General features: G+C 39.0%; 1 protein-coding gene across 1 annotated transcript in view; it reads left to right on the forward strand.

The window, feature by feature from the left end:
• MCF2L2 (MCF.2 cell line derived transforming sequence-like 2) overlaps nt 1-17757 on the forward strand; it is a 200840-nt gene that overhangs the window by 121517 nt on the left and 61566 nt on the right. Inside the window, exons 16-17 of the mRNA XM_077754581.1 lie at nt 4204-4280; nt 16703-16788. Of these exons, the coding sequence (XP_077610707.1) occupies nt 4204-4280; nt 16703-16788 (163 nt within the window). The remainder of the gene's footprint in view (nt 1-4203; nt 4281-16702; nt 16789-17757) is intronic.

Genomic DNA, 17757 nt, shown 5'->3' on the forward strand with positions numbered 1-17757 from the left:
TATTTTATTTTTTTAGTGTTTATTTTATTTATTTTGAGAGAGAGAGAGAGCAAACAAGGGCAGGGGCAGAGAGAGAAGGAGAGAGAGGATCCCAAGGAGTCTCTGCACTGTCAGCACAGAGCCTAATGCAGGGCTCAAACTCATGACATAGATCATGACATAGATCATGACCTGAGCTGAACTCAAGAGTCTGACACTTAGGGGCACCTGGGTGGCTCAGCTGGTTAAGTGTCAGACTTCGGCTCAGGTCATGATCTCACCTTGTGGGTTCAAGCTCCACATCAGGCTCTGTACTGACAGCTCAGAGCCTGGAGCCTGCTTCAGTGTCGCCCTCTCTCTCTGTCCCATCCCTGCTCATGCTCTGTCTCTCAAAAATAAATAATGTTTAAAAAAAAAAAAAGTCTGCCACTTAACAGATTGAGCTACCCAGGGGCCTCCCATATAAATTTTATAATCACTTTCCAATTTCTGCTGAGATTATGCTTGAGTTTGCACTGAATTTATAGATCAATTTGGGGAGAACTATTATCTTACCAATATTAAGTCTTCCAATTCATAAATGTTGTAACTTTCCATTTATGTAGATCTTCTTTAATTTCTCTTCGCAGTATAGTATTTTGTGGTTTTTGTTTTCGGTTTGCTTTTCTAAAAGTTTTTATTTAAATTCCAATTAATTAATATACAGCATAATATTAGTTTCAGGTATACAATATAGTGATTCAACACTTCCATGTAATGCCTAGTACTCATCACAAGTGCACACCTTAATCCCCATCACTTATTTAACCCCCACCCTTCCACCTCCTCTCCTCTGATAACCATCCATTTGCTCTCTATGGTTAAGAGTCTGTTTCTTGGTTTGCCTCCCTCCCTCTCTCTTTTCCTTTTGCTCATTTGTTTTGTTTCTTAAATTGCACTTCTGAGTGACATCATATGGTATCTGAAAGTATAGTAGTTTTGAGTGTAGAGGTCTTAGCCATTTCATGTTTTTTCAAAGTGCATAGTAAGTGGAATTTATTGTATATAACTGTCAATATGTAAAACACAGGAGATTTGCAACATTATAGCTCCATATGATTCCCTTTGTCCTCTGTGCTATTCTTATCATAAATATTAAAGCTACATATGCTAAAATTCCCAATATTGTATTGTAATTTTTTTCTTTTAAACAATCATATATCTTTTAAAGGACTTAAGAGACAAGAAGAAATATATATCTATATATGTATATAGGTATAGATATATAGATATATTCTTCTGTATAGTCTTTTATATTTTATGTATATAGTTTTTTACATCTACTCTCTTTTTCAGCCATTTCCAGTGTTCTTTTTATTCCTTACTGTAGATCTGAATCATTACTTTGTGTCATTTCTTTTCAAGCTGAAGAACCTATAGCATTTCTTGTGCAGATCTGCTGGCAACAAATCTTTTTTGTTTCTATTTATCTGAAAAATATGGGGTCTTCTGGTCATTCTCCATTTAGTATGATTTACAGTCTCCTGTCACATATTCCACTTTTTAGAAGCAAGCCTTGATAACAATTGGGGGCATTTATTTCTTGAATTTTCTGTGCGCGCACACACACACACACACTCAACACACACATAAATGCACATGCACACTCAATATACTTTTACACACATCCTGCTGACACAAACACTCACACACATGGAGTCATCTTTTGGGATGGCTAGACATAGGACTCAGTTCTCCTTACCTCTCATCTGGGACTCTTTGCCAAAACTAAATTATGCTCACTTCTATGATTTTTCCTCTGTCATTATTTTAAGGGATATATGTTTGTTATAAGCAACTATTGCGAGAATGATAGCTTGTTTCTTGTTTTCTTTCAAACACAAGATTTTATAATAGACAGTGACCTTTCTAGGGTAAACAGATCTTTGCCATGTCTGAATGGGGATCATGTCTGAACCGGGCAACTTGCTCATTCCACAGAACAATCCTGCACTTCTGTTTTGCATAGTAACCACTGAGTATGGATTCAAGGAAGTCACTAATAGGATTTTCAGACACATTTGTCTAATTCCTTAGTAACTGAGTCTGTTCCAAGATAAATCATTATATTTCACAGTGTAAGGAATGTGAGGGGGCTGGAATCTCGGCTGTGACTGTTGTTAGTCGGGGGCCTTGGTTACAAGATTTAACTTGTCTGAAGTTTATAAGGAATGTGAAAAAATTCTTTTGTGGCTGTAATAATAGCTAAAATTTACTGTTTACCATGATCTAAGCACTTGGCATATATTAACTCATGAAGCCTCATAACAACCCTATACTGTAGGCTTTCTCATTATTCCACACTTTATAGATGAAGAAGGTAAGGCACAGAGGTTACTCTGATGGTATGTGTCTTGGACATGAAAGAGCAAGACTTGAATGCCAGCAGTGTGGCTCCTTGCCCCTGCCTTTAACTTCAGCACTTTACTTACATTGTTAAGGACAAGTGCTCCTCAGTCGTGGATGTTACTGATTATAATGTATTTTGCACCTCTAGCATCCAGTTATTATGCCTGGAATCACTCAGCTTACAGGGATCCTGCAGAGAGTGAAGAGCTCAAAAGAGTTTTCTTCAGTGGTCATATAACCAGGAGCAGCAAACAGTGTACTTCACTACAGATTTCAATACTATCTATGAAAAACCCATAGAAACCCCAAGTGGATTCCAGCTGACTCACAGAACCTGAGGGTTGGGAGGAACCTCTGGAGGCCACAGTTTGCCACAGATAAGAATCAGGGTGATATATTGGGGGCATTAGATGGGTGGTATTTTGGCCATGGGACCTACAAATGCTCAAATTCTGTTGTGGGTTAATCACAAGTATCCTGTGAGTTTTCCAAGGGAACTGTATACACAAGGGTATTGACAGTGACAAGAACTAAACATACCACTTACTTATTAGCCTTGTAGCCATCATCCCCAATGCAGCCTTCTGGTAAAACTGGGTGATAAAGCCTCAAGGTGTAACCAGGGCTTCTCCTCCACAAGTTCCATTCTTACTGCCACCTAGCCTTGGAGCCTGAAGGAAGGGTATCTCCCAGGTGTCCAAGATCTCTGTGGAAAGGAAGGGAGGGTGATGGAATGACAGAGAGAAGAGAGCAAGAGCAAAATAGTTCAGTTCTGTCCTGACTGAGCTAACTGATTCTTCCCATGGTTGTCTTATCCACTATTAAATGTGGTTCCATCAGTTCTGGAATCCATCTGCTAGCTTAGCAACAATTTCTGGGTGGGCAGGCATAGACTTCCTCTTATATAATCATAGAATGATTATGTGAGTGTGGGGGTGGGGTGGGGGTGTGTGGGTATGTGTGTGGAGAGAGAGGGAGAGAACACTTTAAAGACTATGAGGAAATACATCAAGTGGTTGTGTTTAAGTGGTAAGATTTTAGTACTTTTAAAAATTGTCTATGATAAGCACAAATTAACTACCTCTATAATGAAAAATATATATATTCAATAAATGTGGTATCTAGAATTGTATCTGGTCTTCTAATCCAAGAACAACATCAACTGTCATATTATACAATACAAAGATAAATGCTAAAACAGCAATGCATAGAAAGATCCATGAAGGGTTTGTTTTTTAATGTGTTTATTTTATTTATTTTGAGAGAGAGAGCAAGCAACGGAGGGGCAGAATGAGAGAGGGAGAGAGAGGATTTAAAGAGGGCTCTGTGCTGACAAGCTGAGAGCCCAATGCAGAGCTGGAACTCATGAACTGTGAGATCATGACCTGAACCGAGGTCAGATCCTTAGCTGAATGAGCCAAGAATCCATAAAGTTTTAATGTCCGGGAAGACTTCATGAACAAAGTGAACTTTTTGCGGAGCCTTAAAAATGGGAATGATGGGGGGGGCACCTGGGTGGCTTAATCGGTTAAGCCTCCGACTTTCGCTTAGGTCATGATCTCGTGGTTCGTGGGTTCAAGCCCCGTGNTGTTTCATGTGATGCTGTGTGTGACTTTTGTCTCTTTGAATCAAATGTTAAGTGCTTGGCATCAAGGACTATTTCTTTTCTGCATCTCTCCTTCACCTCCAATTTCTTCTCACCACAGCAGCTCAGTTAGGCTTTTTTAATCAGTTGGCCCAACACAGTCCAGGTGCTTGTCCAAGCCAGGCTATATACTCTGTGTTATTTATAAGCTGAGTTGCCAAATTAATGGCTGGTTTTCTTTGTCTCTCTAGCTCCTCTTCAGAGAACATCTGAAGAACCTTATACAGGGACATTAGAAAAAAATGACGAGACTAAATTTGAAGTCAAGGTAAGATCATCTTAATATTTAAAATTGGTACAACAGTGTGTGGTTTATTTACAAAAAAAGACAACATTTCATAGAGCTACACACACACATACATATCTGACTGGCGAACTTTAAGTTCTGTAGATTGTGCTAACATCATCTCCTTACTTTTAATATTATGCTCTCGTTATGGAAGATATCAATATTAGAGGAATTTGGGGGAAGGGTACATGAGACTTCCCTATATTTCTTTGCAAACTTATGTGAGTCCATAATTATTTCAAAATAAAAGTTAAGGGGGAAAAAAGCATAAGCTTTTGCAATCAAGACCTGCATTTACGCAACAAGACCTCTCTTAACCTTGGTTTCTCTTCTGTAAAAATGGGGATAACAACAGCTATCATCTGAAACTTTTAGCAGCAAACAAACATTTGAAAATTGCCAAGCACTGTATAATTGTAAAGTAACATTATATTTACATACCCAAATACAATGAATTTTGAATATATGTTGCTGCAAAAGCAGCCCTAGAAGGTCTCCCTTTTCTTCTGGCTCACTAAAACCTGAGTATCTGGCTGACGGACTTGTTCTGAAAGCAGAGGCTGGTAGACAATGGGCCCACACAGTTTGGGTCCATCATCCATGCCTAATGTGTCTGAATATAGGACCTCACTGGCATTCCACTGACCATTATGGAGTTAGACAGAAAGTGGGTCTCGGGCTTTTCTTCCTAAAAGCAAAGCCAATGTAGGAAGTAGAGCACCCAGCTGACTTTTCTTAGAGAGCAAAAGCTGCATTCTTCTGTTTAGTCATCCTTTTGTACTTGGAGCAGATTAGGACATTGCTGCAGCAGTTTTGGAATCCCTTGTGGTTGGAGGAATTGAGTTACCATATCTTCCAGAGTTAGGAGAATATTCACAGTTTCACAGACATGATCAGCCATTTGAAAGAGTAAATAGCATTTTTTTTTAATGGGCAAATGTAATGAGACTTCGCCAGACTGGACACCTGTGAAGTCTGTGGAATTACTGAGTGACATGTAAAGGGTTTGACTGTGATCATCTTTAGAGCATCATTCTACCTTTTTCTGTACCTGGGCTTCAGAGACTCTCATCTCTGAAGGTGAGAGCTGTGTTAAGTGTACCGAAGCCCAGATCCAGCCCCTGAACTCATATGCTGTTACCATTAACAAACACCCAATGTGATTTGAATTTACCTCATAACTGCGATTTTCTCTGCCCATATTGAGACTACATATTTACGGCCTACACACTTTATAAAGATGCCATAGAAGTTGTGTGTACATGGATGTTCTCGTATAAAAGAATCCAAATTAGGGTGAAGTATTTCAACAATTGTGAGCAATAAAAATGGGTGTTACTGTTTTATTTGTTGGAAAAAGAAGGAAATATAGTCAGTAAGCAGAAAGCACCTTTTCTCAGGGAAGACCTTAAGGTATTTAAGATGAAACCATAAGCTATATTTATTATTTACTCCTATTTCATATGTTAGTAAAAATAGATAATGTAGGAACTATAAGGCAGGGGAAAAATCAGAAGCGTATAGAGTTGGAAAATGTTAAGTAGAATCCAAGAAGCTCTGACCACCAGACTTTTTGTTTCTTCTTTTTTGGCTGTACTGTTTATTTAATCCAGACTCCAAGCGCATCCTGCCAGGATGCTGGCCCCCTTGTATCTAGGCAGATCAGCAGTAATAGCATAGGTACTAGTAACCCAGTGTGATTCCACTGCACAATTGTCCTGGGATTTTGTTGTTGTTTTTCCTTACGGTTTCCTTGTTTGTGTATTTAATGAAGGGCTTTTCCTGCAATAATATGCATGTTAATAGTCAAGGCAGTGGAGGAAGCAGAGGAGAAACAGACTGCCAGACTTCCTCAGTTTGGGCAAACAGAATCTGGTCAGACTTCTGCTTCTAAACACCAAGGGTATGAGCAGAATCTATTCCTTTTGAACAACACAAGGAGAAAGAAGAGTAATTATGAACTAAATCCCCAAATGCTAGACTTAAAATTCAATTCAAGAACAAGAAATGCAATTGGCATTTGACAAGGTGGGTAGTAAAACCAGGGAAATCATCATTTCAAAATATGTGAGAAAACTTGTAGGAAAAAAAAAGTTTAGGGGTGCCTGGGTGGCTCAGTCACTTAAGGGTCCTAATTCTGCTCAGGTCATGATTTCACAGTTCGTGAGTTCAAGTCCCATATCAGGCTCTCTGCTCTTAGCACAGAGCCTGCTTTGGATCCTCTGTCCCCCTTTCTCTTTGCCCTTTACATGCTGGTTCTCTTTCCCTCAAAATAAATAAATAAACTTAAAAAAAAGGTTTAGATTTGTGTCTGTATGATCCATGGTTTATCAAAAGGGGGACAGAGAGGCTGACTTACATCAAGAACAATCATTGCTGCGTGTGTTTTGTGACCACTGTCCAGGAGAAATGACCAAGATGGATAGCATCTAACTCCGGTGATAATTCTGAATTCCTTTTGACCTTAGGCCTAGGCCTCAAAGATGAAATGAAACCACAGTGCAAATTATAACATTACGATAAATGCCTTTCCTTGCCCCAAGGGTAAATGGTCACAGACCAAAAAAAAAAAAAAAAAAGCTATAAACCAAAACCGCTCATGATTGCCACTAGAGTGACTGATACCAAAACAAAATCATGATATGAATTCATCATCATCAGAAAAACCATTTCCAAAAAAAGTCATTTCATCTTCTCTGGTGGGGTGATCCTTGCTTTACCTGTTAGAAGAAACTTAAGTTAAACTTGACAAGTTGGCTGAGGCTCTCAGGGCCATCTGGCAGCTGTGTGGCCATGTGCTGGCCTCACTAACATGGTCTGGGAAACCCTGCAGTGGAGATTCGCTGTGGTTGCTGGCAGAGGTGATTAAGCTAGTTCAGGGTTTTTACGTCACCAGCTGGAAGCTGAAAGCATGACTTACAGGAGCTGCTTGTACATCACAGCCTCTTGGGAGCTAGAAAGAAGCCAAAGGCTGATGAAAATTCCTTTTTCATGAATGTGAACCCGCAGGATAAAGGCTGTGAGCACCAGTGAACAGTGCTCCTGTACACCTGTTAAAGGGGCTTAAAGTAGCAGAGGCCTTTGTTTGTTTGTTTGTTTGTTTATTTTGAGAAAGAGCATGAGCAGGGGAGGTACAGAGAGAGAGGGAGAGGGTGAGGGAGAGAGAGAATCCCAAGCAGGCTCTGTACTATCAGCACAGAGCCTGATACCAGGCTCCATCTCATGAATTGTGAGATCATGACCTGAGGTGAAATCCAGAGTCAGAAACTTAATCAACTGAGCGACCAGGCGCCCCTAGTAGCAGAGGCATTCTTAGGCTTGCAAGAAAACAGCCTCCTTCATAAAAATTAAAGGGGAAAAAAAAGTCAAGGCTATAAGTTACAGAATGGAGAGGTGAGGGAAGGGTTGCTAACACATTGTGCTGGGTGCTGTATGTACCCAATTTCATCACAAATTCTCAATATCAGGAGGAAGGTGATGAGGAAGATGACGTTTCCCTTGTTATCCATGAGGCTGTGAAGACTTTGAGAGGTTAAGTGAGTGTCTGTAAGGGTCACACAACCAGATAATGGTGGAACTGGGATTTGAAACTCACAGTTTATTTAACAGTTACTTACATCTAACTTCAGTCTATTTACTTACAACCTGTTACTTACTATTTACCTAACTGCTGGTTTACTTAATCTCTCAGATTCTAAATGTCCTCTTCTGCAAAATGGGGATAAAGTAACCTCACAGGTGGTTGATTAAATGAGAAATATATGACAATAATAATAATAATAATAATAAAGTGTTGCCTGGGTGGCTCATTTGGTTGGGCATCCAACTTTAGCTCAGGTCATAATCTCATGGTTCGTGGGTTCCAGCCATGCATTCAGGGTTCGTGGGTTCAGACTGTCAGCTCAGAGCCTGGTGCCTACTTCAGATTCTGTCTCCCTCTCTTTCTCTACCCTTCCCCCACTTGTGCTCTCTCTCTGTCTCTTTCAAAAATAAATAAACATTTAAAAAATAATATAATAATGTCAACAAAAATAAAAGTAGAAATTTTTTTAAAAATGAGAAATATATGGAAAGTACTTATTAGCATTATGCCTGACTTATAGCAGGTTCTCAGTAATTTTAGTTTCCTATTTAATCCCATGTTAATAGATAGCATATTCTGTGTAAAAGATTAAAAGAAGCTGAAGGAAGGTCAGATTCAGGTCTTAAATGAAATAGCTTCTCCTAATCTTGAATATGTACTGTTTTGCCCAATGATAGTAGATCAGGCCCAAACTCTGTTCCTTACTCTCTCACTCCCAAAATTGTCATTTCCCTTTCTGATTCTCAACAGGAGAACTGTATTAACTTATATGCCATTTCAGTATTCACCCTCTATGATGTTTGAAGTCTAGTCATTCAGAGAATCCATCAAATCTTTGAAGCAGTCCCCAACCAAGCTTTCTGATGAATTTCTAGAACCAAGATTGTTAAAGTTTCCTATGTGTTGCAGCCCTGAAAAGCTTATTAATAATGCAGATTCTCAAGCTCTACCCTCAGAGATTCTGATTCAGGAGGGCTAGAAATATGGTCCAGTAATCTGATTAAAAAAAAAGTTTATTTATTTATTTTGAGAGACAGAGTAAGAGAATATAAGTGGAGGAGGAATGGAGAGAAAAAGTCCCAAGCAGGCTCTGCACTGTCAGTACAAAGCCTGATGTGGGGCTCAATCCCACAAACCATGAGATCATGACCTGAGCTGAAATTGAGAGTTAGAAACTTAACCTACTGAGTCACCCAAATGCCCCCAGGAGTCTGAAGTTTTAACTTTCAATTAAAAATTTTCAATTTGGTAACTAGAATCCCAGTGATATAAGGATTGCATTTTTGGTCACAGTGACCTAGAAGTTATATTCATAGGTCATGAAGACTTGTGATAAAGGAGAACTCATTAAGGTGGATATGGATCTCTTAGGCTAATATAAAGTCCAAAACTTAGTGGAGTGAAGGCATAATTATATTAATCTATGAGAATGTATTTTCACTGAGGGAGCTATATGACAAAGAAGAGAATAATAGTGAAGAACACTGTTAACTTTGCTTTTTGACCAATAAAATGTTGCCATGACTAAGATATTTGATTGGTCCAATTCTGGGTGTCTTATTCAACTCCATTTAATAGATATCAAAGCAATTACTATAGATTGTATGGAAACAATTTTAACATTGGGGCCTAAACCTAGGGAACTTAGAAGTTTCATGAAGGAAATAACATATTTCTAATAATTTATAATGTAGAGTAAAATGACATACTGTCACTAAAAGGAATATAACATTGGAGAGCAGAGGATGGAACAATTCATAACAAGGAGATAAGGGTATTTTTACAGAGGAGATAGCATTTGAACATAACTTTGAAAAATAAACACAACTTTGAAAGGTGGATAAGATGGAGAAGGGCAGTCAAGATGGGGAAGGCTATAAAGTCTCAGAAGTCTGAAGGGGCATATGCTCTTCTGGGAATGATTTGAGAAAGCCAGTCAAGTAGGCCAAAACAGGTTGCTGAAGGGCACCTATGTATTAGAAAGGTGACTCCGGTATGACAATGAAGAGTACACTAGAAGACAGGCAGGCAGACCAGCTGCCAGCAGCTGTCACAGTCTAGGCGAGACTCTATTGTTGAAAGCCTACAAATAACAGAGAAAGAAAGATGGGCAGAGCTTATACCTGTCAGTCTAAATGTTCTTCCCAGTGCCTAGAATACACTAGACTGTCAGAGAAAGCATGATGAATGAAAGAATAGATCAAGGCAGAGAAGAAAGAGAAGAGATTTAATAGACAGGGAAAAGAAAGAAGATATTGAAGATACTTTGTGGTTTCCATCTTGGATTCCTCATTGGATAAATTTGTTGGCTAATATAGAGCACTCAGGAGGAACAGTAGAAAGTGAAGACTTATGAAGGCTGAGTCCAACATTTGTAGAGATTTATAGATCTGCAACAGCAACCCACACCCTCTCTTTCTATTAGCTGTAGTCCACCCCTCTCTCCACACCAATGAGACTTAACCAATTGGCCTTGAAGTTATGTGGAAATTATTTGTGAACTAGGTTAGGGACCAACGATTGGTCTAATAAAGCACTTTTCAAACTTGTGGTTTTATTTATGAGTTAAGATTTACAGATATATGAAAATTAAGTTACATTGACATTTATGCATTGAGGTTAAAATCACATGAAGTCAAACGTCTTGAGGAGCACCTGAGTGTCTTAGTCAGTTAAGCACCCCACTCTTGATTTCACCCTACTCTTAATTTCCACTCAGGTCATGATTTCACGGTTCATGAGATCAAGTCCTATGCTGGGCTCTGTGCTAACAGTGCTGAGCCTGCTTGGGATTCTGTCTCTTCCTCCCTCTCTGCCCCTCACCCACTCTCCTGCATGTGCACGCTTTCTCTCTCAAAATAAATAAACATTAAAAAAATTTAAAAAGAAACAGCTTGAGAAAATTCAGGATATATGGGTAACTTCTTTTCAATGTCCTTGACACATTTATTTCCTTTGCATTTTCTTGGTTTGGGAATGGAAGAAAGGTATCTTGCAACATGGTTTTCAATTTCTGGATATTTTAAACAGAACTACAGTCTTGCAAATCATTGTAAAAACAATGTTACAGTTTTTAAGAAGACACTTTTCCCGTAAACAAAATATTATAAACATTGGTTAGCTTTAGTCCATCCTTTAAAAACCAATTTAACCAATGAGAACATTGAACTAATTCTAACAACACTAGCTGGGAAATTCAACATCTTAGATAAAAGAGATCCTGGAAAATTTTTGAAATAGGAAAAGTTTGCATTTGGGACCTATTCCCTTATCTTGCTCTAATCATTTCCCATTTCCACAAAGTCTCAGGATTACTCATGCATATCTTCTCAAGCCTGCCCTTCTCCAAAGGGCTTTAGTTTATAACATGTTCCTAAAACCTTCCTCTCCTCTCTGCTCCCTCTTGGAAACCCCCTCCCAATGTAGCTGATCTGGACTAGAGGTAGGAGAATATCTGAATGAGCTAGTTCATAGCAATGCATGATGAGTGACTGGCAGCTCCTTGACAAACTCCTGAAAATACTTGCCATTAAAAAAAATAAAAAAATAGGGGCGCCTGGGTGGCTTAGTCGGTTAAGCGTCCGACTTTCGCTTAGGTCATGATCTNGGTTGATACTTTTAAAAAGATATATTCTCCAGAGAAATTTAAATAAAATTTTTAAATAAAATTCCTTCAAGTAGGCATTTAGCCTACTTTCCCCATTTTGAAACACATCTTTCTTCAAAATATGGAGGAAAGAAAACAATTAGATTACATGTTTGTTCAGAAGACACAGGAAGTCATCATTCAAGGTGCTCCTAAGAGTATGGGTTGGTATCACTTTGCAAAGGGAAGAGGCTGGAGTAGAAATGGGGGTACGGGGAGAGATGCTGGGTCTAGAAGGCAGCTTCAGTGCCACCCTTTTTCTTCAGAATAAAATGAACATAAATGAGGAGGGGGTTTTCTACCTGGTTGGCTCTGTAATAGGGGAGGTAATGGGTTGATTCCCTTTTAAATCACCAGCTGACTAAGAAATTTCCCCTCTTTGAGATACCTGAGGGGCAGCTCCAAGTCAGGGTCTACTGAAGGGAAACAGATACAATTCCACAGGAACTTGTTGCTCTGATTTTTTTTAAAAAAGGCATCATTTTTATGAACAGACACCTCTCCAAAGAGGACATCCAGATGGCCAACAGACACATGAGACGATGCTCAGCATNTTATGTGGAAACTATTTGACAATAAACTTTTTGTAAAAAAAAAAAAAGCATCATTTTATAATCCAATGAGGTTCCTAATGAATCTTTAAGAAAAATATAGCAGTAATTGGTGGGTTGGTCTGTGGTCAATTTTCTTGGTCCATTATTTTAAATAAAAGGAACAAAAGGACCAATATTTGAAAAAAGCAAGCATTTATTTAAATATGTGGTCTTCCTTCTAGAGCTTTCAGGAAGCTTATTTAGTTTTTTTTTCCCTGAAGTACCCTGAGTACAATTTAGCTTTCATCTCAAAATAGGGAGCAATAGCACCTATGTTGGTATTTGATAGTATAAGCGGAGGGATGTTTCATAGCCAATTTACATACCTCCCTCATTTTATACAGAAGAAACTAGATGCCCAGCGAGCTTAGGTGACATGGCAAATACCTCCAACCTAGTGAGAAATATGGGGTTTATATTATATGCAAGCAGTTAGGAACTGCCCAGGAATTACTGCAGATCCAGTGTGCCTCGTGCTTTACATATAGTACTTACCTATTTTATTTTATTTTATTTTTTAATGTTTTATTTATTTCTAGGAGAGAGAGAGAGAGAGAGACAGCATGAGCAGGGGAGGGTCAGAGAGAGAGAGAGTCACAGACTGAAACAGGCTCCAGGCTCTGAGCTGGCAGTCAGCACAGAGCCCGACGCAGGGCCTGAACCCACGAACCTTGAGATCATGACCTAAGCGAAAGTCGGACACTTAACCGACTAAGCCACCCAGGTGCCCCGAGTACTTACCTATTTTAATACCCACAACATAGATATTAAAGAGCCAACCATAAATACCATTTTTCAAGTCTTATTTGTGCTAAGTACTTAATTCCTTTTCTCAAATCACCACAACAACCCTCTGATATAGATACAGTGAGCCCTCTTTTGCAGAGAGAACTAAGGTACAGAGAAGTCTTGCCCAAGGCCACTTTTAAATAAAAAGTAAACCAGGGATTCCCACCCAGTCTACCTCTCATAAGAAGGATTTGTGTTCTTTTCACTCTCTAAGTGGTTTTTGAATTACAGGTCACAATGATGATAGTTGAATTCAATTTGGTGGGTTCACAAACATTTAAAAATCAGCAAGGATAGCCTAATGTAAAAATAGTGTATCACTTCAGTTATATGTATGTCTGGTGTGTGTGTGTGTGTGTGTGTGTGTGTTTCAAAGTCTACCAAGCAATTAACTAAATTCTGACACCATCTACCTAGACATAGCATTACATCACAGGCTAAGGGCTCAGTCCTATAACATTGCTCCCCCACCCCCTTCAGAGGCCCATTTGAAAAGCCCAGATTGTCATTGGTGCTTCTGACTGATCTGATCAGTTTCCCATGACTCCCTCCTTGGGTTCAATTAATTTGCTAGAATGGCTCACAGAACTCAAACATTTTACTTAGTAGATTACCTGTTTATCTTAAAAGGATATAATTTAGGAATGGCCAGATGGAAGAGATGCATAGGGCAAGCTGTAGGGAGGGGACATGGAGCTTCCATGCACTCTGAGCAAGCCACCACCCACCCCCTATCTCCATATGTCCACAAACCCAGAGGCTGTTGTTTTGGGCTTATGTGAAGGCCTCATTACTAGGTATGATAGATTAAACCATTGGCCACTAGTAACTGAACTCAATCTCCAGACCCCCGCCCCTGCTTGGAAGTGGTTAGGGCAACTGAAAGTTCTAACCCTCTAATTACATGGTTGGTTCTCCTGGCATCCGGGCCCCATCCTTTGGTGCTTTCCAAAAGTCACCTCATTAACATAAACTCTGGTCAGGTTGAAAGTGGTTTGCTATGAATAACAAAAGACACCTTCATGGCTCCTATCACTTAGGAAATTACAAGTTTTAGATCTATACCAGAAGTAGGACAAGATCAAATACATATTTCTTATTATAAATCACAATATACATGTATGTATATTTTGATGTTTTTCTTGTGGGGCCTGCTCAGACTTTGAAAGCTACTGCATCAGAACACAACTAATCTGTCTAAACCCTAGCAAAACATTGGTGTACGGTATAGTTAACTACCTCCCTGCAGGTTATTAAAGCAGTACCCGGATATGCTGTGGATCCTTCCCATCACATTCTCAATAGCAACAGTATTGTATTTCATCAAACTTGATGGACAGAGGACTCTTTCTCTACCTTGACACCAGCTGTCTGACATGTGGTCTCAGGAACATGGGTTGACACAATCAAGTCCATGCCCAGGTATTTCAGCAAACCCATGTCTCGTGCATGACAAAGTCTATAAATCAGTAGGACATCATCATTCATTGTAAAAGATGATAGTCCATACCTACACACCTTGGGTCATTGTTATTTTCTGTCATTAAGTTGTCATGAAATAAAAGACCCTATAATCTATGACACTTAAAATAGACCAAAAGAGTTGGATAGAGCACAATTCATCTTATAAGCAGTAGCAAATACACAGTAAGAGGAAGTTCTGTTAGTAATACTGGTTACTTTTTATGAAGGTCCTATATTACATGTTGAGGATCCAAAGACAAATAAAGCCAGGGCTCAAAGTCCAGCAGGTGGTACAGGCACAGTAAGGCCACAACAGAGGAAGAAAAAAAAGGATGCAATGTAACATTAACCATCATCATTTAACATTATATAGAAAATGTGAACAAAGAGCTTTGGTAGTGTGGCAAAAATAAGTAGATTGGTTTGAATCCAGGGACTGGTACTCACTTCTATATATTGACTGAAATGAGAAATATATACTAATATCTGGTCAAATATCTGGAATAGAGGGAACTAAAAATTTAGATTCTTAGTGAAATGATATCCTATTTTAACAGAAGATTCTATTTTATTTTTTTTATTTTTTAATGTTTATTTATTTTTGAGAGAAAGAGAGAGAGAGAGACAGAGTGCAAGTGGGGGAGGGAGCAGAGAGAGAGAGGGAAACAGAATCCAAAGCAGGCTTTAGGGCTCTGAACTGTCAGCACAGCTGTCAGAGTGGAGTCTGCTTGGGATTCTCTCTCCCTCTCTCTCTCTTTCTGTCCCTCCCCTGTTCTCTCTCTCTCTTTCTCAAATAAATAACTTAAAAAAAAACAAAATATGAACTTGGAATTTAAGATTGCCCTTGTATTTTAGAGCTGAATGCAAAACTGGTGTCCCAAATAGTCCTTTATTTTTTAGCTTGCTTTCTGGAAATGCCAGATTTGGGAGGACATCTATGAAAAAGATCAAAGATCCATGCTTTTCCTTCATTTATTGAACATTTTTTAATTTCTGTTTGTGTGGTTGGCATTGTGAATTAAAAAAAAAAAAAAACCCACCTTGACTCTTTCTGCTAATCCAGAGAAAGACCTCTCTTCTTGCATGGTCAACAACTAGCTGAGCGCCTNTTTATGTTTACTCATTAAATTTCCTTGAACAATACTTTTGCAAGAGGGCCCTTTCAAAATCTTTCCCTTTTGTGACAATGTAAAATAACTCATTTAAACAGAACCTGGCAAGCGGGAAGAATTCAAATGCTGGCTAATTATCTACTTGTTTGTTATTAGTCAATACCTTTAAGAGACACTGGTTGCTATCAGCATTTTACAGATTTGCTTCCTTGTTAAAACGGAATTTTCTTGAGAGTAAAATAAGCAGTTTCGCCTCTTTTTGAGAATGTCTAATATTATTCTAAAAAAGAGCCACAGTCCTCTGCTGTGGATAGTGCCATGCGGTCCACGCTGTGGGGGAGGAAATCAAGCCAGAGAGGTTCAGTGAACTTGTCCAGGGTCTCAGAACTGGCAGGTTTCTGACCAGCTGGCTTGGAGCCAGGTGACCAATGTGCACACCTGAGGAACCCGCTGCTTTATGACGCACTGTGATAGAATGGACCTGTGATTACCAGCCTGTGAAAAGTGGACTCTGGGCTAACCTCATCTCTGCCTTTAGTTCACTTTCTGTTCTTGGGTACGTCACCGCTTCTCCAAACAGATCTTGACTTCATACCCCCAAAGGGGAAAAAAAATGAAGATATTGAGGAAAATGATCTCTTTACTGTTGCCTGTAGCTCAAACTCTGAATCTTTATTTTGAGTCAACTGGGGAGGGGAAGGAGTACAATATTAATAACCATGCATTATTAAGGAAAAAGGATACTTGCTTTTGAGAAAGAAAGATAGTTTTGGGGCACCTGGGTGGTTCAGCTGGTTAAGCGTCCAACTTCAGCTCGGGTCATGATCTCACAGTCTGTGAGTTTGAGCCCCACGTCAGGCTCTGTACTGACAGCTCAGAGCCTGGAGCCTGCTTCAGATCCTGTCTCCTTCTCTCTCTGCCCCTCCCACATTTGTACTCTGTCTCTCTCTCTCCCAAAAATAAATAAACATTAAAAAAATTTTAATATATGTTAAAAAAAAGAAAGATATTTTTGATGTTTCTAAAGGAAGCCTGAAGGGCAAACTGTAAGAGATACACAAAGGAGCTGGAAGAAAACCCAAGAAAGAAAAAGATGAGAGACTGGACATGGTGTCCATCTAGAAAACTAAAGACAAAAACAAACATGACAAATAAAAGGGGGATAGAGCCTCCAAATAAGACAGGTTATCTTACAGAAATTTCTTTTACTTTAGAATGAAGAAATACTGGAAAGCAGTCACGATGGGAAGAACCAAGAGCCAGAGAAGCTTGACAGTACTGCAAATCTTTCCCACCCCAGGTAAGATTTCAGATCCCTGGTCGGAGTCATTTGAACCTCGAGGTGGTAAGGAAGGAGGGAAGTTACCCTCTGTTTTAAATCTCATCACTAATTTTTCCCCAGATAAAATCAGATCTATTTTTCTATATACTAACCTTCATTTATATACCTGAGAATAAACCCATGGATCTCATAAAAGGAACAAGCAAGAGCTGAAAATGATATACATCAAGTCCAAGGATACTCAATATTTTAAAAAATGAATTATCACGAAAATAGTAAATGCAAACTAACGTTCGTACTGATTGAATTTTTGGCTTAAAAGCATTTAAAGGCAATAGGTTCCCCAAACAGACAATTTATGCAAATGTAGTGCTATGTTTGAACTACAGGAAGGTGTTCATATGCATGTAAATACTCAACACTTCAGAAAGCCTAAATTAGGGTGGTAAAGACCAAAAACATAAGGAGAAATTCATTAAAAAATATTCTTTAGGGGTGCCTGGATGGCTCAGTTGGTTGAGGGTCCGACTTTGGCTCAGGTCATGATTTCATGGTTCATGGGTTCGAGCCCTACGTTGGGCTCTGTGCTGACAGCTCAGGGCCTGGAGCCTGCTTCTGATTCTGTCTCTCTCTCTCTCTCTCAGAAATAAAAAAAAAAACATTAAAAAAATATATTCTTTATACTCAAAGTCCCCATCATTAGCAATCATTTTAGCAATCATTTAGCAATCATTACATTGTTTATATCCATGCCATTTGACTTACTGACTTAAGAATCACTTTTATCCCTAGGGACTATCATAATGCTTAGTTCTTAGCAGATCTCCAAAATATCCCTGTAGAATGAATGGACCAATGTATTTAGGAACTTGCTGCTTGATTAAAGCCCATATTTGTTAATTAGACTACTTTATACTCTTTCACATTAAGGTGTACTCAAGGAAACATGTGGGCTTTTACTGATTAAAATGTTCTCTCTGAGTTATA

The sequence above is a fragment of the Crocuta crocuta genome, unplaced genomic scaffold, assembly GCF_008692635.1.
Source record: "Crocuta crocuta isolate KB4526 unplaced genomic scaffold, BGI_CrCroc_1.0 scaffold70, whole genome shotgun sequence".
Taxonomy (NCBI): domain Eukaryota; kingdom Metazoa; phylum Chordata; class Mammalia; order Carnivora; family Hyaenidae; genus Crocuta; species Crocuta crocuta.